General features: G+C 41.6%; 2 protein-coding genes across 4 annotated transcripts in view; one reads left to right on the top strand and one right to left on the bottom strand.

Annotated features, from left to right (window-relative positions):
• LOC116393815 (dolichyl-diphosphooligosaccharide--protein glycosyltransferase subunit STT3B) overlaps positions 1 to 3,101 on the top strand; it is a 90,119-nt gene extending 87,018 nt beyond the window's left edge. Inside the window, exon 16 of the mRNA XM_031866454.1 lies at positions 449 to 3,101. Coding sequence (XP_031722314.1) covers positions 449 to 523 — 75 coding nt within the window. The 3' untranslated portion in view covers positions 524 to 3,101. The remainder of the gene's footprint in view (positions 1 to 448) is intronic.
• osbpl10a (oxysterol binding protein-like 10a) overlaps positions 874 to 26,054 on the bottom strand; it is a 60,981-nt gene continuing 35,800 nt past the window's right edge. For 2 of the 3 annotated variants that reach the window (XM_031866451.1, XM_031866453.1), the window contains 6 exons: positions 24,120 to 24,250; positions 11,806 to 11,955; positions 11,159 to 11,657; positions 7,885 to 8,071; positions 6,559 to 6,741; positions 5,726 to 6,453 (listed from right to left, as the gene is read on the bottom strand). In XM_031866451.1, the coding sequence (XP_031722311.1) occupies positions 6,228 to 6,453; positions 6,559 to 6,741; positions 7,885 to 8,071; positions 11,159 to 11,657; positions 11,806 to 11,955; positions 24,120 to 24,250 (1,376 nt within the window). In that variant the 3' untranslated portion in view covers positions 5,726 to 6,227. Of the gene's footprint in view, positions 5,619 to 5,725; positions 6,454 to 6,558; positions 6,742 to 7,884; positions 8,072 to 11,158; positions 11,658 to 11,805; positions 11,956 to 24,119; positions 24,251 to 26,054 lie in introns of those variants that run through there. The other variant, XM_031866452.1, reaches the window with a different exon arrangement.

Below are 26,054 nucleotides of genomic sequence, written 5' to 3'. Positions count from 1 at the left end.
TATTTCTTTTTTTTTAAAAGTGTGACGATGCCTCGTAGTACAGGGTTTTACCAGATTTTATTCTGTTTATTTTGGTCTCAAAGACAAAATTACTGTGTTTTCTATAAACAGACAAAAAACTTGTACGTTATAATAAACGACATGGGCTGTAACCAGCGTAGCAAAGTGACTGTACGAATAATTTACTCACTCAAATGACTCTGTGATGATAAACGACTCTCCATTGCTAATAAACCAGAGCATATGCTCCAGTATAGTCAGTATGTACTGATTTTTATACATGTATATTGAAGCTGAGAGGCTCTCATAATCAACATATTCAGTCATAGTCATTCGATCATATGAGTAGATTCTACTCGTTGCCAGAAGTGATATGCAAGTTGTTTGAATCCAAGATGAAAAATCATTTTAGAGAATCCATTTTTTCTTCTTCTGCCGCTTTAACCAGACCGCCAAGAGGAAGCGAGGACACATCAAGAACAAGCTGGTCCTGAGGAAAGGCAAGAAACTCCAAAAGAAATAACGGCGACGATGAACTCTTCTAGCAAAACAACTGCGAAGAAACCTCTTAACAACCAATGAAGAAGAACACAGGGGCCGTTTATCTGGCACTCGGTCTCAAGCGCGTCTCATTAGAGCGCCCCCCTGTGTCGAGGAAGTGTCATATCTGGCTAGCTGCAGAACCGTTTTAATCCCGAGGACCTTTTGTCTTGCTTAATTTCTCCCGTGTTTTTTTTTGTTTTCTAGTTTGTCTGTTTTTTACTTTGTACTTGAATGTGTGGCGAGGCATAGGGCTGCTCTGCTTGGTTCGGCGTCGATTAACATTTTGTGGTACGTTTAATTAACTGCTTATCAGTGCGGGGAATTGGGGGGTGGGGGGGGTGGGGGGGAGGAGAGAGACTAGGGACATTTGCACCAAAGACCCATCGACCTTGCTCCACGGCACATGTGAACTCATTACTGAGAGTGAGGGAGTGAAAGCTGAGGACTTGTTCCTGACGCGTATACAGAGGACGGTATGCGGCATGGAGGAACGTCACCGTCTAGGCACAGCCCGTCTGTAGAATGAACCTTTTTATCATCGTCCTCTCCTTTGTGTCTGCCTTGCTCCCCGACCTTCTTTTTCAACAAATTCTTTAGAGAAAAAAAAAAATTGGCCTAACATGTAAATATCTTGTGTAAAGAATAAGTCTAAACGGATGATAATATATTGGATTATTGTGGTGATTTTTAAATATGCAGTTGTCAGTTATCTTACTTTCTTTGTGATTGTTTTGTTGATTTTTTTGTTTTGTTTGTATGACAGCGAATAGATCAGTGAATGCAATAATTCTTGTACAGAGGGGCTTGACATTTCGTTGGAAGAATGAATGTGAATTTTTACAAAGCCCCCCCCCCATACCAACACCCCCTTTTTTCATAAATGGCATAGATTGTACATTTCTGCTGCTTAGGGATTTAAAGACAGAAGCAAGCAATGGTGTGTAGAAAGCAGTGATCATGAATTAGGCCTCCCTTCCTGCAGAGGGAGCTCTCTAGTGCAGTGTGCAGAGCTTCGTGCCTCATCGCTGGTCACCATCGCCTCGATACTTTGTGACCGTCTGCTCTATCAGCTTTGTGTTCAGCTCATCGTGTATCAACGCAGCGGGTCGGGTGCTTCGACCAGACTGAGGCAATCGGGAACTGGGAATAGACTGGTGAACTGTGAAGGGGGGGGGTAGTTGGTACTCAAGCACTGAAACTGAGACTAGAAAACACAACTGAGGTGAGGAAAGGTAGAAACTTCCATCCTTGTCCGAGACAACGGTGGACCGACGTCTTTATTGTACTTTAGAGCTGTGTCCTGATTCCATACTGCATTTAAGATTAAGTCTTAAAAGGTATTGATTATGTAATATGTCACACTTTAGACTTAACCGCTATTCTCTAACGTGATTTTAAATTGGTGGAGTGGACCTTTAATTTTCTGTCCATCGACTAATAAGTTCAGCTCTAGTAACTTTACTAGACGTGATGTATCTCGTGCTCCTTGTATCTCCTCCATGGAAGAAAAAACTACTGTAAAAAAAGAATACTCTATATGTAGTGTATTCTTGATAATATTCGTATGCACAGTAGTAGTAGTATTGCGAACCATCATTTTTGTCATTGATTTATTGGTTGTTTCTTTACGTTATTCTTTATTTGGTTCGTAAAATATAAAGAGGAAGAAAAAAAAAAAATCTGAAAACTTCCCAGTGGACACAAAGTGATAGTTTGTATAGAAGATGGAGCATAGCAAATATTCACATTTGCAAAGATGCAAGTAGTGAATTTTTGGTATTTCTGCCTTGAAAAAACCCCAATCAACTGTTAACATTGAAAGATTGATTAATGGTATAAAAAAAAAAAGATTAACTTATCAATTAATCTGATTGTGTCAGGTTGTATAGTATGCAGTTGGGACACAGCTCTGATGAGCCGTAACCTTTGACCTTTTGTTCGATGGGCACTGCACTGTTCGTCTGTCTGGGTTCTCCAGATGTTCTAAACACTAAAGGTGTTTCTGTATGTGCACGCTTCAGTAACTTTTTCCATTTTACTTTTTCTCAAACGAGTGACTCATAGAAAGACTAACGCGTCGCACAGCTGTACTATCACACCTCACAGAAGAGTGACTTGTATTTGTATCACCCGGTTTGTTTTTCTTTACACTTTTTAAAAAGTATTGTCTGAATCACTTTTTTTTTTTTTTGATCTTCTCTGAAACTTGACTATCACCATTTCAGACTTCAGACCTTTGACACAATGCCGCATTGTCATTCAGTCACACCTGCGCCTAGAGCTGAATCACGTCCTGATTTCTCATCAGTCAAGAGAGGAGAGGGTTCAGACCGAGCCTTAATGTGATGTACAGTTTGTTGCCCTCTTACGTTTTCATTTTGTGTCGATTAGGAGCGGCAGAACGGTTCCTTCCTCTACTAAGTCGAATTATTTCTTAGTAGCTCAGTGCTGTCTGTCCTTAACACCTTTTGTTTTGATGAAATCCCTCCTTCACCTTCAAAGTTTACATTTCTACGTTGTTCTGTTCAGCCATCTTTAAATATACACTTTAATGAGAATGTGTGTAAGTTGTTGTCATTTTGAACCAAACCTGATTCAATGTCCAGTACATTCAGTGTGTTGATATTGTTCCTGTGCAGATCTGTGTTTCAACACAAAGCAACCACTTGATGGCAGCATTAGCGTGTGTGTGTGTGTGTGTGTGTGTGCGCGCGTGTGTGTGAGAGAGAGAGAGATACTCACACCGGTGAGGATAGTTGGTGACGGGTTTGATTGACACAAGGTGGACTCCCCGAGTATGTGTGTAACTCTTAATTGGATAAAGTAAAGCTCCCCATAGCAAGGTTTAACAGAGTTGAATGTGTTAATGGTAAAATGATTAATTTGGGGGGAAAATGCATCGTCCAAAGGTTAACTATCAACGGTCTTTAACCACACGAGTACCACATGGTGATGTTACGCTCATTTCACCGACAACACAAAGTATTGTTGCATCCTTAATAGGCAATTATCGTTACTTAAAATCATGAAGTTTGTCCTCGTGGCAGCTAACTCGAACTCTTTTCTGTCAGATTGGCTGAACTTTGCTCAGCCTGAGCTGGTCCTGCTGCTCATTGAGCTGTGTAGGCTCAGCCGTTCCTGCTCGTGTGCTCATTTTAGCTCACCTACAGATAGATGGTTAACTAGTCAACACAAACTCTGCTGTTTTTGATGTCCATGATGACGCACTCAAGTTGGTGAGTAAATATGCAATAACTTTTATCACATCACATTTAGCATATTAATGTCAGATATTCACGATCTGTTTTTTTTAGCTAGCATGTTCCCATGTTTGTCTGCTGATATCATGGCAACATGCCAGTACATCCTATGTAATGTTTAGACAAAAAGCAAACATCTAGCTTGTTTGCTTTTCATTCTAATGTTAAAGTTATAATGCAATCTTTAGCATATTTATTAGAACAAAATAATCTCAAACAACTTCCTGCTTTGACCAACGTTATAACAGATGTACATTCAGGACATCATGAGAAGACATGTTTCATTTAAAAAAAACATTGAAGGTCTTTTAATGGACAATCCCGCCTTCATCCACAATCACTCTACTTCAGTGAGTTCTTTTGGATATCATTTAAAAAAAAGGTTAGTTTCATGTTAGGAGAGTGTCATGAAACAGTATTTCTAAATGGTTTGTTCTCTATACTGTCATGACATACGCTACAAATAGGCATCTGGTAAATTCACCTGGCTTTTAAATACTTATACAATTGAAAATTGAACTAAAAGCAAGCAGTGAGATGTTTATGTGAAAAAAATAAGGCCTTAAAGAAGTGTGGGAGAAGAACAAGTGGACATACTGCTCATTGCTCCTTATTCATATCTGCTTTACTTCATTTGGAGAAAGCGATTCGGTTTGAAAATTGACCACGTGGTTTGTCAAACATGAGAAGATCGAAGCGCCGCAGTAATATGACCCAAATGCATAATCCTTTTCTATCCGACAGGCTCCCAGTGTTTGTTATTCTGCTAGATTATCCGCTCATCTTCACAGAGGGAACCTTCCAGCGAACTCCAGATGGGGAACGTGATTGTGTTTCTGAGAGCCTCCTTATCCATATTCATCATCACGGGCGACCAAAGGTGAAGCATTAACTTCGGGAGGCACGGGGCTGACTAATTGCGCGAGTGCCATCGTAGAGGCAGGGATACAAAAAAAAGAAAAGAGGACCTTGGAGCATTTTGCAAACCAGTGTTTTCGGACAAAAAGAAGAGACTAATTGGCTGGAGTAGCTGAATAAGAGAGGTAGTAATGGAAAGCGTTTGAAGTGCAGAGGCGTCTCACTCAATGGGTGCAATACTTTAAATGGAGCAACGTGGCAAAATAAAAAGCACGCGTTGCAGTACAAGATGGAAAAGTATCATACCATTAAAATGTACATTCATAGTGACACAAAACAATCAGGACCTTTACTTTCTAGTAAATCACTCTAATGTACTGATTAATAGTAATATATGAACACAATCTAATGTAGTGTTATTTCCTGTAAAGCTCTTACAGACCCCATAACTGTAAATTAATGAATTTATTTCTATGCTTTATACTCTCCTCACGAAGGTGTATCGATTCATTCTAACGCTGCATTACAAACTAAAAGCTTGAAACCAAACATTGACGATGTCTGAGAAAACATTGATTATTAAAAAATAACAAAGTAAAACACCAGTGGCAAACTTCATTACTGTGCGTGTGCAAAAAAGGCCTTGGCAAGGTTAAAAATAGAAATACTCTACTTTGAATAGTAATACTATTAACTGTATATAAAAATGTACTTCTGTGCCCAGAGCTCCAACCGCCAGCTTGGTTATAACAGTGGAGATTGCTTTGGCACCTTGCTCGTTTCCTGTTTGCGTCTCCATATTGTCTCTGTTGTGAGTCTGTAGCTGAAGGTCTCCGGAGGACTGCCTGACCTCTGACCTCCGTGTGGAGAGGGGGGATCTCTGTTATTGTCCATCAGAAGAGCGTTCTGCTGTCAGGTCGACTTCCACAGCGGGCTGTTGTAGATCCAACTGTCTCCCTGCACGTGTGGAAAGACGAAGGGGGAAAGACATTTATGTTTTATGTCAGGGTGCCTTTGAGAATGACGACAGATTTTTAGGTGATGGCTGTTTCCTTAACCACTACTCCCTCAGAGATGCTCTGTCGTGAGCATTCATCACTAAAATATGGACACAAGAAAATAAAAATATAGAAATCACAACAGAAACTGGTTCATGGGGAATCCAAACGGTGATGCACACGGATGAAGTTGACCTAGTGTTCGCATTTTACTTATTAGCCTGCTAATTCAAATAATCTGATGAAATACACACGATTAATTGTGAAACAAGATAACGTTATGTTAGTGTATAAAGTTATTTTTTAGAACCCGTAAAATGAAAACTTGTAACTGCTGCCTGTATACATAAAAAAATGATTCATGCAACGTATTTTAAACCATTAATTTACAATTTCTTAATGTTACTTGGTGTCAATTCTGACTGCTACCAAAACATGTTTCATCGTTAATTGGGTGTAATTCGTAAGAATATTAAGCGAAAGGCTAACGCTAGCAGAGTCTAACTGCGATAATGTTAAATACAGTGCAGCATATAGTAAATGGGAGGTGATTTTGGACACAGCCTGGCTAACTGCTTCTGAACCACCATACCACCCTGCTACAGGGTTGCTCTGAGAAGTTCATCTCCCTTCTCTGTACCTCCTTAGTGAAGTATTTGGGGGTCCAGGGTTCGTTATCAGCTGCTCTCTGCCTCTCCTCCCCTCTCTGTCGCTCCTCCAGTCGGTGTTTGTGCTCCGTGGCCTCGTCGATGTTCCCTTCCTTCAGCGACTTGGTGACGTGTTGCCATAACCGCCTGCGATCACACCGTTTACATTGACAAGCAGATGATGTCTCACACATCTAGCAATACTCCACATATTAAGAACATGACATTAGGTCGGTGGTAATTCATGTTCACCTGGACTCTGTCCTCCCCTGTTTCTCCACAGGCCGCAGCTTCTTCCTGGTGATTGGGAGTTTGGCCGTGTCGATGACTTTGGTTTCCCCGCTGCTGTACGTGAACTCCAGGGTGCCGTTCCACTCGCCCTGAGCTTTGCACACAATGGTGTTGGTCGGATTGTGTTTGACCTCTGCCGTCACTCTGAGGAAGGCAAACGGAGAGATCGTTACATTTCTATGACATACAGCACTATACTAAGACATATTTATGACAATCAATGACGCTTGCATGGCATATATTTAATCTTTTCTATAACTTTGACTTTTTTTCTTTTACTTTTCGACGTAAACATACTATTTGTTGACTTTTTGAAAAAGATTGTCATATTTAACAAATGTTTTTTAAACGTTTTTCGACATGCGTGTACTATGACAAACGTACTATACTATGATTTCCTATGACTTTTTTCTGACTAATTCAACATATTATACGATGACATTTTATGCTATGACTTTTTTGTGTTTATACAGCAGCACTCATGGCATATAAGAGAATACATTCATCAGCATCGGCGAAAGTGTTGGGACTTAAGTGCAGTGGACCTGGAGATGACCGTCGCCCACGGCCGACCACTCTTCCCCAGAGAGAACATGGCGAGATGGAAGCTAAGCTTACCGAGCGAGGGCCTAAGGCTACTCCAATACCCAGCCTGCTCCCGGCTGTCTGGTGTTCGGTCGCAAGAAAATGAGACTTCAGGCGAACGCAGCAAAGGGAGGTCGGTGACTGTTGAGCCCACATCTTTACAGAGACCTGGCGCCATCTATCCCGGATCAAGCTGCACTTGACGGGCAGAGTTTAAATCTGTGATGCTGTGTGCTGAAACTTAGTCAAAGTTGATGAGCAATGTTTTCCTGATGTCACGTTTTTAATGTTGTCTGCCATATTATCTGGCAGAGAACTGTTGTTGCTGCCATTTATATTCCTCCAAATTAAAAAGATGCACCACAGGAATGCACTGTTTTTGTTTTGTTGCATAATGACAAATGATCCTTGAATCATATGACTTTCTTCGATATACTCTGATGTTCAAAACACTATACTATGTTTTTTTTCATATTATACATTAATGTTTAAATTACTTTTTTGACATACACCATTACTTTTGTATGACCTATTTCGACATGCTATACTGTCTTTTTTAAATTACTTTACTATGACTTTTAACATGCTGTACTTTGTATTTTTCGACATGTTGTACTTTGACTTTTTTACGCTGTTTCCCACGTACTATACTATGACACATATAGTATATTTTTGATGTACAACAGGCAGGGAAACACTCACCTGTGTACCTTCCCTCCATAGAAAGGCTTTGTGTGAAAGGTGACGGTGGCAGAGTAGCCGCTCTTGACACAGTTGATGGAGACTTTGCCCCCCAGCTCTACCCAGGGCACAGTGAGGATGGAGCGGGCGTAGGCACAGGGCAACGTAAAGACGTACTCCTCATCGTGCTCTAAGAGACGGAGTACCCCTGCAAGGACAAAAGAAGAAGTAGGACGGGTTAAAACCAGTCTTCAGATGCATGATGTCGAGCCAGCTGATTTCCCTGCACATTCCCTCTTTCTCTAAATGTATAATCAAATGTTAGAGTATTTAACGCTAATTCAATGTATGGGGCTGATGTGTCGAGGTTTTCTCCAACTAGTTAAGCGCCTGTCAATGACTTTCATTGTGCACTTGTAGAACACAGCAAGTACAAATGTGTACATATTCTAGATAAACATTTAACTTAAATGCAATGACGAGGCACTTTATGGAGCTCTCATATATAGTTAATATTATGCAAGAATTTAATTGTTTTCAACACTGCGGCCATTACAGCAGCAATCTTAACTCGTGTGATTAGTTAAGCACAGGTTGATGGAGTTTATGTCCTGTGTGTATAGGCAACAACAATAGACATTATTTAACCTGATTGGAGGCAATAATTGGTTTCTATTACGTTAATGCAAAGTAGTCAGCAAAAATAACTCGCACTGTGAAGAATATTATATAAACCAGCTAATATCTCCTTTAGGCAATTTGTGTTCATAATAGTGGCTATTATACTTAACGCTCATCATCATCTGCGTCATTCAGTCAGTCTATAAGTGGATTGATTTTGTCATGAACACCACCTCACACGTCCATGAATAGCTTTCAGTTCTTATATCATGACCAGTGACCACATGTTTACAAGAGACCACTTGTGCAGCTTTGTTTCACTGCAAAATGCCTCCAAGACTAAACTCCATACGGCACCATCGTGGTTCAGTAGCTCACATGCACTAACATGCGGGGCCAGTGAGGTAATGTTAAAGCAAGGAGAAGCTTGGATTAAAACACACAGAGGGAGTGTGACTTCATTCTCTGCTCAGGTAGATATTTCTCCACTATAGAGAACCTTCTAAAAATAAATACACTTCAGGAGCTCTGTGTCAAATTTAGGACTTTACTGAATCATCTTCATGTAGCTGGACAAGATAGAGCTGTTATAGTAAATTATAAACAGTCGAGTGTTTTAGTTCCTGTATACCCACGATCCACCCTCAGGTATTTATTTCACTCATTTTGCATGATTAAACCTTTACACCTTTAGCATTCTTATTACAACCGGAGTAGGTCTGATAAACCACAATAACTAAAAAAACCACCTATGTGGCTATGCATAGCCTTTAATCTATATAAGTGCATATTTCACAAGTTAATCATGCCTTTTATGTGTGAAATCAAAGTAACTAACCAACTGTCAAATAAATATATGGGGAGTACAAACTATAAAAAAAAAACATTATTCACTTTCTTGCTAAGAGTTAGATGAGAGGACTGACACTCATGTGTGCACGATAAATGAAGATACCACTTAGCAGCTGGCTAACCTAGCTTAGCACAAAGACTGGAAACAGAGGGAAACAGGTAGCCTGGCTCTGTCCAAAGGGAACAAAATCCCCACACCAGCACCTCTAAAGCTCACTAACTAACCCAGGCTGTCGATGTGTGACCCTTACTGTACTGCAAATGAAATAAAAACATGCAGTACTATTGGTACTGACTCCCATTTTAAAGACTGGATAAAATAAATGAACAACAACCACTTCTTCAAAGTAACACCCGTGCAACAATTCTGGCCCTATCGGCCTCCGATTTGTGTATTCAATAATAGTCATTCTACTGGTATGTAATTCTACCTTAAGACACATAACTAATACAAGTGTCCAGTAAGCCTGCGATAGATAATCATCTTCCATACAGCAAATACAACATCAACTGCTTTTAGGAAAGCAGCCATTGCAAAAACATATCCAGCAATCAATACTTCCTGGGTTGAGGGTCACCATGTTCTCTGCACTGCTGCGTCATTACCGGCCGACAGGTGGTCAGAGGTACAGCAAAGCCTGAGAAAGCTGTGTTGTCTCAGTGAATCGGTTCATGTATCCAGATTCAGTCGATTGGGCTCAAGGACGTCCCGCGTCTCTGCTCAGGGTGACTCATGCTGTACGTGGTGTAACGGTGCTGCTGACAGAGGGGACCGGCTCATTGATTGCCACGGGAGAGGACGCGACGCTGTGACCGTGCTGGTTTTTAAAAAAAGTGCTGTTTTCACAGAATTTATTTTACATTTTGTGAACTCATCTTTGTTACAAAAGGTGAGCTGTGTTTAAAGGGCAGCGTTCTTGTTTTAATCAACTGTAAGATGCGTTGAATCAACTCAAATGTCATTTTCGTAGTTTGTATTATATTTAGTATATCACAGTAAGTATCTGTTAAGTGTCTTTTTTTCGCTTTTTATATATCATTAATGCATAATTGTGCAGTATTTACAGCAATTCAGGCATTAACTGCTTTTACAGTTATAACAATTAGGGCAAAGTGACTTATATCAAGTTGAACATCATATATTTTGTGTTCAACTGTTGCTTTCTGTACTTCACACACTGTGGAATTTTTGTTGTAATTATACGCTCGTCAGTCCCTGTTACTTTGTTTTTGTAATTTCATTTAACTGTTAACAGGACGTTGCTGTAAAATAGCGTGTATGCTCAGCCAACCTATTCTGTGTAAATAAAGGTTTGATAAATACACACATGAGTCATGATAACATGTACCAGGCAGAATGAAATGTGGTGTGCAACAGCGGTCACCAGCAAAATCCTCATCAACACTGAATAAATCAATGTCATTTGCTGAACAACCTGAAAAATACGAGCAGCAACTAAAATAATATTCTCTGTGGATTAAAATCTAATTTAAAGCACCTGGAAAATAGTATTGTTCAGTCATTTTATTTAAATGATTTATTATTTCTAGCTTTATACTTACTCCACTGCCTTCAGTGGCAAACATTGTACTTTTTACTACACTGCATTTAACTGACAGTTTTAGTTACCAATTACTGTTAAATTAATCTGTAATGAATCTCTAAACAGTATATAAAGTATTCAAAACTATCTCAACCAGCTACAACATCAAACTTCTACATAAATGCATCAGTGATAGCGATCCACTGATGCATATAATACATTTAGTCATATAAAGTGAGTGAACAGGGGGAAGAGTGTGATGTATATCATAAGCTCACCTTCTCCCACCATGGACACTCCTATAGACATTCCCATGAACTTGCTCTTGGTCCACACGTGGGCGTTGACGCACATGCTCTTCTCCCGGCACTCGCAGTAGAACCCAGACACTGGTGGATGATGGGACAGCTGCTCGGCCACAAATCGGACTCTGTAGCAGTCTTCTGGCGAATCGTCCCCCTGCTGCGTGTTGTTGGGGGCCCTGCTCGGCTCCCAAGAGGACCCCTGGTTGGATCTGACCAAAGGTTTGACTTTGTCCCGAGGCACTTCCCAGGAACAGTGGAAGGTCTCCCCCAGCACGGGGTTGTAGGGCTTCTTGGCCACGGCACCTTTCCGCCCCTCGTGGAAGGCGGTCAGGTAGTACTCGACAAAACGGACTATCCGGTCCTCGGCCGTGGCCCCCGCTGTGATGGACAGGAACATGTCAGGGTGGGCCATGAAGTTGGCGTACATCTCCAGTAGTGATCGCTTTTCCAAAATGAAGGTAGGCAACACCACCTATGAAACCCAATGAGTTGAAGGGATGAGATATGCTTTTAGGGAAAAAGGCTCAGAAAACTAAAAATCACACGCACACAAAACATTTACTTGACATATCGCAAACGTTATTTTTTTTTATCTTTAACAGTCAGTTTCAGTGCCTTACCCGTGTGAGGTCCATGCCCAGTTTGAGCTGGGAGAGCAGGTGGAGAATGATGCTCCGCTGGTCGTCCAGGACACCCAGGTCCTCCTCTTCGTTATCCTCCGTGTCCGTCACCTCTTCAGTGGGGTTGATGTCTTCCAGCCCTTGGTGGTGCTATGAAAACAATGAAAAGGCTCAATGGAGCGTCACTGTATTCTGTATCTTATTTGTGGAGGGTGAGCTGTAAACAGATTCAAGTTATGGATTATATTGTAATAACAAAAAAACCCAACTTTGAAATACCTATTCAATGCATTAATGTGTCTGGTTTATGTATCGATTTGAGTTTTTCCCATTCAGAGCTACTTTTTTATTCCTCTATACGACACTAAAACATTTAGACTTGATAAATGATGAAGTTGCTCCCAACATGAGGTTTGGGACGCACCCCAAGGAATAGCAAAACGAATCTGAGCGGGTTGTGAGATGATTAAATGATAACGCCGGCATTATTTCATATTTTTCTTTGATAAATCGCATGAAAAGACCGAAAACCAACAATGCCTTAAACTGTCTCCACCTCCAAGCTCCACCGGCTCCTACTGAAGATGTGGAAACAGGTCACAAATATACAGTTCTTTTTAAAGGCTAGATAATAAGGGTAGACGTTTGGCCACTGGAGGTTTAGCAAAGGTCACTCAAATATAAAGTTCTATTTTCAGACAAAGAAATAAAAAGATATTTTCATAGCCTCTAAAAAAGAATTCAAATGACACAATCTAAGAGGTGAATGTCTCTTTACTGGCAACTCAAGAAATATGCGACCTGTGACAAAGAGCAAAAAGGGAGGAAACCGCTAAAAACTACATTCTGCATTTTATCTGCGACACCTGTCACCTGGGAAGGCCTAGAGGAGGAAGATGCTGCCATCTTCTAACACCAGCTGTCAATGCCGACGATAAGGTCACGCAACTCATTTAGAGGCCGGCCCAGGACCTGTTACAGAAGCAACTTATAAATACCAAAGGACACTTCCAGCGTGTCATAAGGCAATGGGGAGCACTGCATTTCTTTGAGCAGCCTGAGTGCCTCTTTTTGCTGCAAACAGCCTTCAGCACAAAACTACACAAAGCCTGTATGTGTGTTGTACGTGGCAGTGGTCAAAGAGGACATAGGTCATGTCCTTTGTTTGTGTTGCAACATTCAACTGGAAACGAATCCAGTCGAGGTTAAAGAAGAGCTGATGCCTTTGATGCCTCCTGCAGTAACTCTGAACAGGAAGAAGAATAAGAAAATAAAGAAAACCAAGAAAGAGGCTGATGTATAATGCAGAAAGTACTCTACAGCCTGTGGGCAACAACTCTTTGCACCCCCCACTGCGAATTTATCTTCTATTTACATCTGTGTCTCTACGCAATAATATTCAGTGCTTATGCGTCTTTTTTTTCCAACTTGTAAATAACTCATTTGAGTGAAGCTGCTGCTGGTTAAAAAAGCTAAATAAGGGAACTGACTCGGAACTGAAACTCATCACACGCAGAGCACTGAAGAAAGAGAGATCATCAGGACCAGAGTGCCTCCCCGGCACCTGAATATTTCATTTCATGCATGCACGCCAAAAAGCTCCACACATCCACTCACACATCCTCACTGAGCGCGCTCACATTTGCACCAAAACAAAAAGAGACACACACACGAGGGAGCATGCTTGGACAAACACACACGGGACTCCCTGGAGCTGGTTGGTTGTCAAAGCAGAGTGATAAATATAGAAGTGAAAGCAGGGATGGGAGAGGAGGTGGGTACCGTGTGGGGGTGGAGGTGTGTTATGATTCCGGTGGTTCGAACTAATTAAAGAGGCTCTTGACAGCAACAGGAAATTACGGCTGAAGAGGTCGGAGCATCTGAGCGGAAACCCTTCAGAGGATACATCTGTGGGCTTCGTGTTCGTCATCGGCCGAGACTTTTTAATGCAGTTTAACTTTTCCAGAGGTGGGTTTGGATTTATGGCTTAACAGGTTCAGGATGAGAAGAGGGGTCAAAACACTTTGCTAATGTTGGTGATTACAAAATGAAAGATTTTATCTGGCTGTTGTATTCTTTAGTAATATGGCTCAAATCATCCACAACATTACATTGCATGCAATTTTTATTAATCATATTTCAACTTGTTACCACCCTCCGTTCTGGCTGCAGGATGCTAGCACTATGTTTAACTTTCAAGGACTGCTAGCTATGAAAAGTTACATGAATATGAACATGCAAAATATGTATCGACAAGAGCTACGTTGCTACATTTTGGTGGATATTGTGGGCCTTAGTTTCATTGGTCTCACTTTGTAATGTCTTTATAACTAGTTGGAAACCACAACTGATCTGTAACTGATCTATAAAGCATTAGTAACATATACTAACCATTAGTAACCCACTTTGTTACCCACCCTTCATAAAGGGTTCATGAGAACAAAGTTGAACCCATAAATTAAATAACCTCAGTCAGACATCTTATTCATGAGGGTGGGAATAAACTTGGTATTCTCCTCCACCAACTCAAAACCCATTTCAAAAACTTTTGAGGATGCTGTACGAGTAAATGTGAGTCCTGCTGGCTAGCTTCTTCTATAATTTCTGAAGTCAACAAAAGACTCTCCCATTTCAGATCAGTGATGTTTACTGCTAAAATGCACCCAGTGAATGCAGTGTAACCCCTCAGGTGGCAACTGCATTATTCACCCCACATCCAAAAACACATGCAAAGACCAACGGCACACCAAACACTCACGCTGCATTGCTGTGTAGCTACCGGCTTGACCTGCATACAACTGGATCTCATCTCCAAAACGATAAGATGGCCTCAGGCGAACACAAGCAACGGCAAAGATCCAGCAAAAAGGGCAGACCTTAAAGTTTCTTGCTCCACAAAGAGTAAAGGAAGTGCACACGGCTCGACTTGGGAGTTAAATCCAATTAAAGAGGTCTCAATGGGGAAACCTGTCAAAAAGACTGGATCCTTTGAAGAGTTTGAAGCTCTGAGACGAAAAACAAACGCTCCTCTTCCTCAACTGAATTTGCTGACTGAGTGAGCAGCCTTCTTGCAGGAGTCCCGGGTCTCCTTAGAGAGACGTACAGTGTGGCTGAGTTGAGGTGGTGAGCCGCTGTGCGTGACTTGCAGAGAGAGTCTCTGCCCACCACCCACTCTGAAAAACAGGGAGGAGAGAGGAAAAAAATAAAAAAGGCTCAAGGAAAGTCCCAGTGACGTTTCCCCTCTGCATGCTCCCATCATCCGTCCACCGTGTTTCCCTACAGCTCTTTCAAGTTTCACATCCTCAGCGCTCTCCTCCCTCCTCTGACATGGCTTCACTGCCCTCCTTATGCTTGTTGTATCCAGTACATGTGTTTGGAGTACGCGTATATCAGCTTGCTTAATTACTACTGGTCTGGCAGTGGCACTCAGGAAGTCATGGGCGGATGTCTGACTCTCCGACACCCTCTTTTCGCAATCCCTTACCCCTCCATCTCTCGCCTCCTTTCCTGTCTCTCTGCAGCCTGTCGTCTTCTCTAAATCCGTTTCCAGCCCGACAGTCTTCCTTTTAATTGACTCCAATCTCATGTTTGATTCATTCTCCCTCTCGCCTCCTCCGCCCCCGCGCTGTCATGTCTGTCATTGTTTCTCCCATTCACCACCCTTTCCCTCATCTCCTCATTCATGCCATCCACTATTCTGTTTCATCATCATCATCATTTCTCTTCTTAACTGCCTCCTCATCCATGCGCATTGCAGCCCACTCCTCCCGGTTCTCTCTTTTTTTTCTCTCTCGCTCTGAATACTTCTCAGTTTCTTTTTCTTCTCCGTCTACCTCTCTCCGTTTCCATCTCGCTGGCATGTTATCAGGGGAGTGTGTGGGCGTCTCCAGAAGGCTTAGATAGGCCAAGTCTGCTCGTGGGCCCACTTCAAAGACTGCTGTTCCCTCTAAACAGGCTAAACTTTGAGGGCCTGTCCTCCATCACCGCCCGTCCTCTTCACTCCCCTATCATCATCACTTCCATCTTCCACCGTCAGGGATAGTGTTGTTGTGTGAGACTCAATCCCTGAACGGTTTTCCTATGAAGTCATTCCTCTCCGACTGAGGCGTCCTCTTTCTAGGTCTACCTTTGAAGTGTGCATGTTAGATTAGAGGGGATTCATCCTCCTCCTACTCTGTTAACTGGGCACAGTCAAAAGAAAACCTGAATCATCAGTCATCACCAGCACAGGGAGGGGAGTGTTGTGCAAATTAAATTTTCCTTAGAGTAGATTTTATTGGATTGGATGTGCTTCCTGCTGTGTTTCCACCCGCTGAGACGCTAAACTTGACCCTGAACCCTGAAGTCTTAAGGGGCCAGTACACTCAGAAGCGTTTGCCGGATGGTCCAAAAGCTTTGAAAATCCTGTCCCCTCACACTTACACATTCATATATTGTAAAGAATAAATAAGAACATTTTTTTTAGTCTGATGTTGCCTCACTCATAAAAGAATGATGCCAGTCACCTACAGACAGTGAGGGATACAGCTAGTCCAACCAGTGTATGCTGTAGCTGTTGTGTTACACATTATGTGCCATCATTTTCATCCTAGATACAGTTTCAAGCAACACTAAGTAACATAAAGACACATTTAACTGCTGTGTGAATATATTCTCTCATATTATATATTTCATAGGAAATTATAAATGCTGAATAATCATAGGTGGTTTTCCCATGATGCAACCTTCTATACACCCCTGTTATGCTGATGCTACTGAATGCTTTTGTGTCTCTAGTTCTCGCCATTGCATTTTCTCTGTCAAGACTGTCGCTGACTAGATGTGCTTTGTTTCACATCATTCTCAGTAAACCCTCAGCCAGCAGTGTATGTGTGTGTGTGTGTGTGTGTGTGTGTGTGTGTGTGTGTGTGTGTGAAACCAACAATCACTTCAAAATCACATATAAACACTTCCTGCTCTGACATTTAGTCAAACAATCTGTAAACTCCCAACACTGTCGGTGTGCTTAATACTTATCCTTTAGTCAAATGAGAACCCCTGCCTGGAGGAGCAAGGTGTTTTTAATAAACTGATGGATTCACAGCTGAAGTAACAACTGTGTGTATTTCTCGAACTCGGCTTCCTCTGTTAAATGTCAGGTGTGTTTTGAATGTCAACTTCCAGCGAGATACTGAAAAGCTTCTAAGGGCTTCCAGTTTGGCATTTATCCCAAAGCTAACAGTTACTTCTACCTTGCATCTGTCATTTCATAAAGTGTACAATCATTTATACTGTCTACTAGTAACAGGCCTACCGACTCCAGTGGGACGGAAAAGGTAGAAGCTCAGTTAAACAGAAGCATTCAGAGTCATATTTTTCATTTAAAATGTCGCATTTAGCTTGAAGGCAACAAGTTGGCAGCTATGTGATGAGACCTGTCGTCATTTTATATTAATTAGCAGCTTTTAAACAGACTGCACCGAGTTTAAAATTAGGACACTAAACATTCAAGCAGAGCACCCGATCTACCAGACCGAAGCAAAGGCAAACTAGTGAATGCACGAAAGCCATGAAAGGTGACAGAAGCAGTGAAATGACGTCTTTTCTCAAGGTACCAAAAACCAGGAGATGCAACGCTTGAAAAAAATAAATTATAATAAGCAGTGGGATGTGACCCAGATGCAACACAAGACACATCTGCCACAAAATAAAGCTCAGGCTTTGAGAAATGCACCGCTTGAATTGTGATAAATGAGAAAGCGAAACAATACCGCGCCAGAATCAAGACTTCCCAAATCTCTCCCACTTCTTCTTGAAAAATAAAATGAGGCAAGTGCGGCTGTAGAGTTTCAGTGCCTCGTGTATAAATTATAACCAGCAGTTTCATCAGCACAGCATCTAATGAGATATCAAAAGAAGTCGGTGCAGACACAGCAGATAGTCACTCACTCACACAGACACACAACGGTAAAAGAATCTATACACCGTTGCATTTCGTGACGAGTCATCCTGAGGCCAGTTTGAGTTAAAGGAGCTATTTAACAGCAAAACAACAGCAACACATAAATGATTCTGAGACACTAAGAATGAAACTACAAGACTGCTGTCTTAATACTAACAATGCGAGGGCTTTCAGCAGCGGGCTGTGGTCCAATCGCCATTGTGTTATCTCAGTCGTCGTTAGCTAGTGACTTAAAATGAATATCTTCAAGATTATAACTTTAATTTAAAAGAATCTAGCGTTGACCTATACACTGTTCTGCTTTTTTTTTTTCAGATACAACAAGAAAAGTAACTAATTGGCCATGTGACGATAAGGTTAATTCTTATTCAAGGTTAAGGCTTATTCATGAACTCTTCCAAGTCTTAATAAGGGACCTTATACGTGGTGTTCTTATTATATTTTGCCAATATCATATTATGAATGCAGCATTAAGTACTCGAATCTCCCAACTGTTGTCAGTCGTGTTGTATTGTGGGTAATGTAGGCGCCAGGTTTTGAGAAGGAGGAAGAAAGGAATTACAAAATCTCTAATTCTGCTGCATCAATGTAGATTTTTTTGGGGATTTTTTTACTGTCCATCATCGGTCAAACAATGTTGTAGAAGTGGAATGCTAAATGGGAGTATTCTTTTAAAATGCAATTCACATTTTGAGACTCTATTATCATGTTGTTCTGTAATCGAACCAACAACTGTGATTTTCTCAGCTTCTGTTTGCAGCCTGAATAATTATCCAATGAAGCATTAAGTATTGCCAACTCACAGCAAGATGGAAATCTCTAAAGAACTGCTCTTTCTCTGACAAGAAGTGCAAAAAAAACAAAACTTTCAGCATCAGACGTTTTCCTCGAGCAGCTTTGAGAAACATTTAAGCAACAACAAGGATTCCTGACAGTTAGGAAGAACATAGAAACAAAATGTCTTCTGTATGCGTTAGAAGAGCAGTAATAAGGGCTGAAGATCGTGATGGCTCTCATGGAAGTGGGGTTAGAGACAAAGGAAAAAGTATTTCCCAGCACGCATATGACATTTCCTGTTCCATAATCAAAATCTTGAGTTCAATAAAGAGAGTGGATTACAGAGTCATGGGTTGATGTTTTTCACGCTGAGCTCAGACGTGAGAACAGGCCATTCTTTGATGTTTTCACTCCGGGACTGACGGGACCTTTATGCCTGTTAATAAGACTTAAGGCGCCACCATGTAATCCCTTTTTATTACTTTGGCTGACTGTAGTGAACACGTTTAGAAGCAAAACAATCCGTATTCATTGAGCTCCAATAAATTCATAAACATTTTTGGCCACACATGCCAAGCTACAAATACAACGATTGTTAGACACTGATGTCATTGCCACTGCTAAAGTATTACAATTTGTCTGGTGTTCATTGTGCAGTGCAACAGCCGAATACAAACTAAATCATACATAAGTGGAGCTGCAGAGGACTTTGCTGCCCTCTGCTGGACCAAAGAAGACAATAACTCAGAGATGAAAGAGTTGTTCAAATGTAGGAAAGGACACGAGTGAAAGGAAATCTCTTCTGATACAAACAATCTTTTTTTGTTTTAGCTGTTATATTGTTTTACATAGCTTTTTAATAAAAAAAAGGTATGTCAAAAAAGTGCAATAATCAATCTTTTACAGATCAACCTGGATATCAGAAACAAAAGCGCTCAAACAACAGGTACACATGTGGAGTAAGAGTCACTCTCCTACTTTTCTCTGTTAATACAAAACTGACTGAAGGTCTGCTGTTAACTTCCTGTTCTCCAACAGCAGCTTATATCCATAGAAATACAGTCTGATATGTGGCACGGGAGTGAACCGGTGCTGTTTGCAAATCCATAAACCGACCTGATTTCTGCAATCCCGAGCAAATTTTCCTCCATTTTCCCACAGTCATGCACAGGCCCCATGCTCACTCTTGCCGGCTGCATACTCGGACTCAATATCAAACGCCACTTTGGCGCTTCATCATTCAAACAGCAAACCTTTATTATTCTGGGGTAATGTAGCTTCTTCTTTGCACTCATCACTAATCACGGGATTGCAGGGAAATAGGTAAAGTGGCAAACAAGATTAGAAACTGGAGATTAGATCAGGAATTGACCTTAAGCGTAGCTGGACATGTTGTCAATAACTAAGGTGGGGTGACATCTAACCAATAAATAGTAAGCCAAAGACTAAACATTCAACCTCTTGATTCATTCACCCGAAGCATTTTGCAGTTTACTCTATGTGCATTGTGTTTCCCTACCACAAGATGGCCATATAAGAATCTTACCAGATTTAACTGTAACGTGCCAAACAACACACACTAGATAAATGATCATCCCAAGAACACCGCCGATCTCTCTCCTTCACTATCTAAACACCATCTTTAGCATATAGAGGTGGGATACAATCAACTTAATCAAAAATCTCAACCTTCTCGTCTCCTTCACGCCAAGACGCAACATTCAATCACTCTCGCCTGGACAGGGAGTCGTCAGATGGACGACGGAGCTGAATCTCATTAAAAGATGAATAAACGTGTAAAGTTGGACCAACGCGCCTCTGCAATCTGCTCTGCTTCTCCTCAGTCTCTCTGCTTCTCTTCTTCTTCAAACGCCGGCAGGGCAGAGGCGAGTAGCAGGCAAGAGGGAAGTGCAAAATATTGCAGAGCAGTAACTGGGTGCGGTAAAAAAAAAAAAGGTCTGGATTTAGATTCCTCACTGCAAAATGAGATTTATTTTTTTAAAACGACACCTTTACTGATTTTCTACTTTCAGCTTTTTACATGAAGTCAAAACTATAAGCAGAACTTTGTTTAAACAGTATTTAACGGTCAGTTTTAAATATGAATGAAAAAAGAAGCCTCGGGGTTGATTTTGAAGGCCTGTGTTTTCTTTTTTTCTTTCACAGATACCGATTAAATTCAAATGTGAGACTAAAATAAGGGTCACGAGAAGTCTTCATATATGATACATAATATTTGAAATTTTCTTTAGTTAAAAACCAAGTCTACATAACTGCATAGATGTAATTAAATGTCATGTTCTTGTGGCAGCACAACAAGCTAAAATCACAACATTGAAATAATATTCTCTTATAAAGTTGATGTATTTATGGGCGTTTCCTTTTCAGTCGTATTTCTTGCCACTTGATGAATTGAAGTTCAACATTCACACTCCTTTTAGCTCTGTTTTGGTGTCCACCAACTCTGTCTCTTCAGTTGCTAAATGCCCCACTGTGCTCACCAGCTAACTGCTACCTTTGGAGTTTGGTGCTGAGCAATGAAAGTAGCTTAATATCGGTTGATGCGAGCAGTGAGAGCGAACCAAAGCCCTGAAGTTGTGTCTTTCTCATTTTCCTGCAGGTCCCTTACGGGTCGATATACATATCATATGACAGGCATGACTTGGCCTTCCTCATTACTGGAGCGCAGTATCCTAATAGCACACTTTAGTGGGCAGAAACATACCGACACTGGCACGAATGTCAACGCAGATGGTTGGCTCAGGCCCCCTGAATCATAACTGCCATAACACTGTCTGAGATGTCTTTAAAGGTGCCAAATCACCATTATGAGCTGCCTTCTCTTCTCCGCTCAATTGTGCATCATGAAGTATGTTGAACAGCTTGACAATTAGCCGTAAATGGGTCGACACTGCAAAGCCGCACTACCCATTCTAGCATTCATCATTAACGTGACGGATCACATCTCTGTGCCTCTAGATTAGGCTGCTGCCAGCACGGTTAACTCCCTCGTGGCGGTTATGAAGGGTAAAATGTCCCTCCCTGGCCCCTGTACCTCGTTTTGTGGTTAGATATAAGCGAGAAGTCAGCCCGTCATAAGATCTGACGCGAGTGTTTAACAGGCGGTTCCCTGAATGTTCAACAACAGAGACTTATGACAGGTAATCCCACAAGTTTAACATTTGACAAAAAAGGCTATTACGTGCGGGCGTGGCAGTAAATGCTGCCGAGATGACACTTGCCCCCATTAATCTTCATCTTGTTATTCACGCCTGAGGGTTCCATTATTCTGCGGTGTTTGAATAATGGGATGACAAAAGGATCGATGTGATTCATGTGACAGAGGTGCAACAGGAAAGTGACCCCGTGTTTACAAGACGCTGAAACGAAGGAATCTGCAGTTGTTTTTTTCGTTGTTGCTATAGCAAAGTTCCATACTGTAGCAATTTAAGGATGGAACATTGTAAGTGATGGTTATTTTACTTCCAGGTCAACTATTGCTGCGTTCCAATCTGACAGTATAGTTCCCTGTGATGTGGACCGCAAAGAGTATTCAGCCGAGTTAAGTACGATTTTAAACTGTAGGGAGCAAACGTGCTCAGTTCAAAGGGGACTGACAACTGAACGACGACTCTTCACTTCACCACAGGTTGACAATCAAGAATACCCATCAGTCACTGTGCAGCGCTGGAGTGCTAGTATAGGGCTGTGCTAGCCAAACCAATATTAAAGTTACTACTGCTCTGTGTAACTTCAATTTTATTGATATCCAACTACTAATTCGAGGTCCTGGGAGGAGACCGCCGAAGTTATTTTCAACATATATTAACTATTTGATTTCAGTCGTGTGAAATGTCCACAGCCACAGGTATTCGAGGTATCTACGTTACCAGGGTAATGCCCAAAGGAAGGGATGTCTATATTGGTGGCGTTCTGAATGGAGGTTTACTTGTTCCTGTTATAAGGGACAATGTAACTAATACCTAAATACCTTTGGTCCAACTCTTATTTATGGTACAACCAGCTGCTATTTGTTGGTGTTTCAATCTTCCCAAGTATGTAATTATGTATAAAAACTATGTTATAACTTTTTAGTTTCTTTTGTGAGTCACTTTGCCGTTCTGCTCTTGAAAGGAGTTATATAAATAAAGTTACATAATTAAATATCAGGGAAATGCAATTAGATGTAAACTCAAGCAATCCGTGCTTCCAAGGTATCCATGAGAACACCTCTAAGCCTCTCACACCTTCACCCGCTCTTCTTTCCCTCCGCACGACCGGCACACATTCATGTCAATGTCATCTGGCCTCAATTTCCTGTGACTGACACAGGGTGGTCCGGACAGTCAGACAGCCCCTCTCTGCAGCAGGCAGGCAAGGCAGGAATTCACGAAGCCCCCCCCCCCCTCCTTGGATCGGCTCACTTCCAGCTCTGTACTTTGTGACCCACTTATTTGACAGCAGCTCTGTTCAAACTTTCAGAAGCGACGAGTGCTCCAGTGGAATGAATGAGTGGTTGATTTCATTCAGATTTTTCATACCGTTTCCTTCCTACCTTGCACGTAGCCATTTGCTTTTAATTCATTCCACTACGGCAAAAGAATTAACTTACAGAATCTTGACAAGCTTTTCGGCAAAGGTCGCCGCCTGATCAAAACGCACACGGACCATGGATGTATTATTGACGAGCCCTCGGGGCAGCTCTATTTCTTCTGGATGCTACAGTGACTCACTATTGCCTCTAAAGGACCAATAGGTATTACAAGACAGGACGGGCCTTTTGATCATGCTAGTTAACTTTTCATCGTTTTAAAAAATAAGAACATCTTCCCAGATCTTATATTTTGCCAACTTTTATCCACAAAAAGAAAATTAGCACATTTGTTTTTCACTAGACAGCAAGAATCATGAGATAAAAAATTTTAACTCATTAAAGGGAGGTGAAATGTTCACTGTGATGGACCGCCTATTCTGAGCAAGCAAGTTTCAAGTCTGTGCAAATGTATTCCCTAATGTGGAGAAGGTCTGTTAAGAAGGCTAGAATTGAGAAACAAAGAATAACTTCTCAGTGGGAATGAATCCCCGTAGGGGCGTCATGGTAGACTTATAATAATAATTTAAACATGCACCATTTAAATGTAATGTCCCTGGCTCAATTCTAGCCGGTGACCTTTTGCTGCATGTCATACCCATTTCTCTCTCCCCGTGTTTCCTGTCTGTTGCTACCCGGTCATTATCCAATAGCGGCAAAACATGGCAAAAAAATGTCCACTTCTGACACTTCGGCCTTGCTGCATGCACCTGCAACATTGACAAAAGCACCGGGCAAATGACTATAAAATGTGTATTTTAACAACAATCCAACAAACACCTGTCTTGACAAACATCAGCCATCAATAACAATCCTTAACTTGTCAAAAACACTCGCAGTAGACAGTTTCCATATCTCCTAGATGTATTGTGTAGCCCCACAGTGGTCTGGGTCTTACATCTAATCTATAAACTCAGATCTCGGACAGACCGAGACAACGGGGGGAAGGAGGAGCGAGTCAGAGGGCCGAGGTGATATGTGACAGCGTGACGTAATGTTTCTCACCTCAGCACCATGGGACAGACTCCTTTCCCTGAAGGCCGGTGAGGGCTCGACTGATCGTAGAGGAGTCAGAACTCCGTTCTTCAACTGCTCCCCTGAGGGCGACTTTGGTACAGTCCACACAGGAACACCATCTGAAAACAGACAAGGTTAGTTAACAACAGTGAGGAGGAGATACATGGGGTTTACTTTCATCTAAGTTGTACTGTTGATTTGTGTGTATTAATGCTTGAATTGGGGTTGGATGAAATTTATAACAACAATGAAAGAGGGACTTTGAGAGACAAATCATATCACACTCTGCATCTTCATTTCTGACTTTCAATATTAAGGTTTTTATGAACGATGCTGGACTGAGGGTGTGTTAGTGATGGTTGTTACTGATTGAGACCATCGGGAAATTGTTTGTGGGCGCTCGTGTGTGTCTGTTAAAATGTAATATTTGTTCATTGTCCCTTTTCTGTTGTGTCGACTCAACTAAGGTCAGACATACAGAAATGATGATTCACTTTGACTCTGAGCAACAAGCAATGAAATGTTCTGCAGAAATATCATAAATCTCAATCCTGTACCGTCTGTCTCATGCTGTAACTGAGCCTAGAAACAACTTCATGCCAGTTGTTGTATAGTCATTTAAAAATCAATACATAGTCCGAGCACTGAACCTCTACCGTCTTCACCTACAGTAGCTGGACTGTCAGAGGTGATGATTCAAAGTTCGAAGATTCTGAACTTCCAATTATGTGCAATATTGTGATAAGATATTTTTTAGCATCATTCAGCCGCACATCTAGCACTTGCTTATTTTAAAGTAGCCCCAGTTAGAATTACAGGTCAGTAAGTTACAAAATGACGTAATGTGGTAAGGTGAGACATCTGTATTACTTAAGGTGCAGTGTGCAAGATCTGGCCACATGCTCCAAACTAACAAGGTGCAGCATTTCACCTTCACTACTGAGTCCATACAATCTATATTTACAGTCATCCATTAAAGCTATGTTATAATCTTCACATGTGGCGTTGGCCTAGTTCATGCCGGTCGTCTTTACTCTGACACTAACCGGAGGCTGTATGTGTCTATGTTTTGGTAGTTATGTTTTATTGGATTAAATCCAAATTGGCAGAAACAAGAAAACGATTCATATTTTTGTTTCGTTCTTTCCGCCACATGACGACTCCTTCGCCAGGAGGAGAGCGTTCAGCTGCTCCGGGAGACGGACCTTCAGTCAGCGGAGCTGTAGCAACTTCAAATTCAGCTGTTGCAAACCCGAGCGCTGGGGGTCTGATCCAGGGACACCGCTGCAACTACCCGCCGGATCAGCAAACGTTCTGTTCCTGCCGTTACACAGGTTAGACCAAGCGCTGCTGTCGGCCAACAGACCGCTGGCCATAGCCAGCTGCGACTCCTGGCGCTGGGGTATGCGCTGGCTGATTGAGAGATGCTAGAGCTAACCCGCCATCTAAAGGTCTGTCTTCCAGCACCGCCACCTGCTCTCCTCGTGGCGAGAACGCCCAAACTAATTTCACTAGATATCTCTGCAACACAATACATGGATGTTAACAAATGTTGGTTCGTTTTTGAATGTCTTAAACTAAAATCCTGGCCAGATCTTAAACATTGCACCTTTAAGTAGGAACCAATGGTTACAATACTGACTAAAAGGCTCCTTACTGGATATCAGCTGAACAACACTACAGCCTCACAAACAGACATCAGATTCAGTCAACTACTCTGACAGCCTTCTAGCATTGTGCTTCACCAAAACTGTATCTGATGCAGAGCTACTGCGCCGATCATTCATTTGCGTCTCCTGTGTGAACAGACTAATGTGATTTGCAAAAGTCACTCTCAAAACCCAAGCTGCAAGTTTCCTCATTCAAAAGTTTCTGATATATATATATATATAAAGATAGTAGATCACATTTCAAAGTACTGTT

Source organism: Anarrhichthys ocellatus, unplaced genomic scaffold (assembly GCF_004355925.1).
Source record: "Anarrhichthys ocellatus isolate YVR2014 unplaced genomic scaffold, GSC_Weel_1.0 scaffold35, whole genome shotgun sequence".
NCBI lineage: Eukaryota > Metazoa > Chordata > Actinopteri > Perciformes > Anarhichadidae > Anarrhichthys > Anarrhichthys ocellatus.
This window is presented reverse-complemented; position numbering and strand designations above follow the sequence as displayed.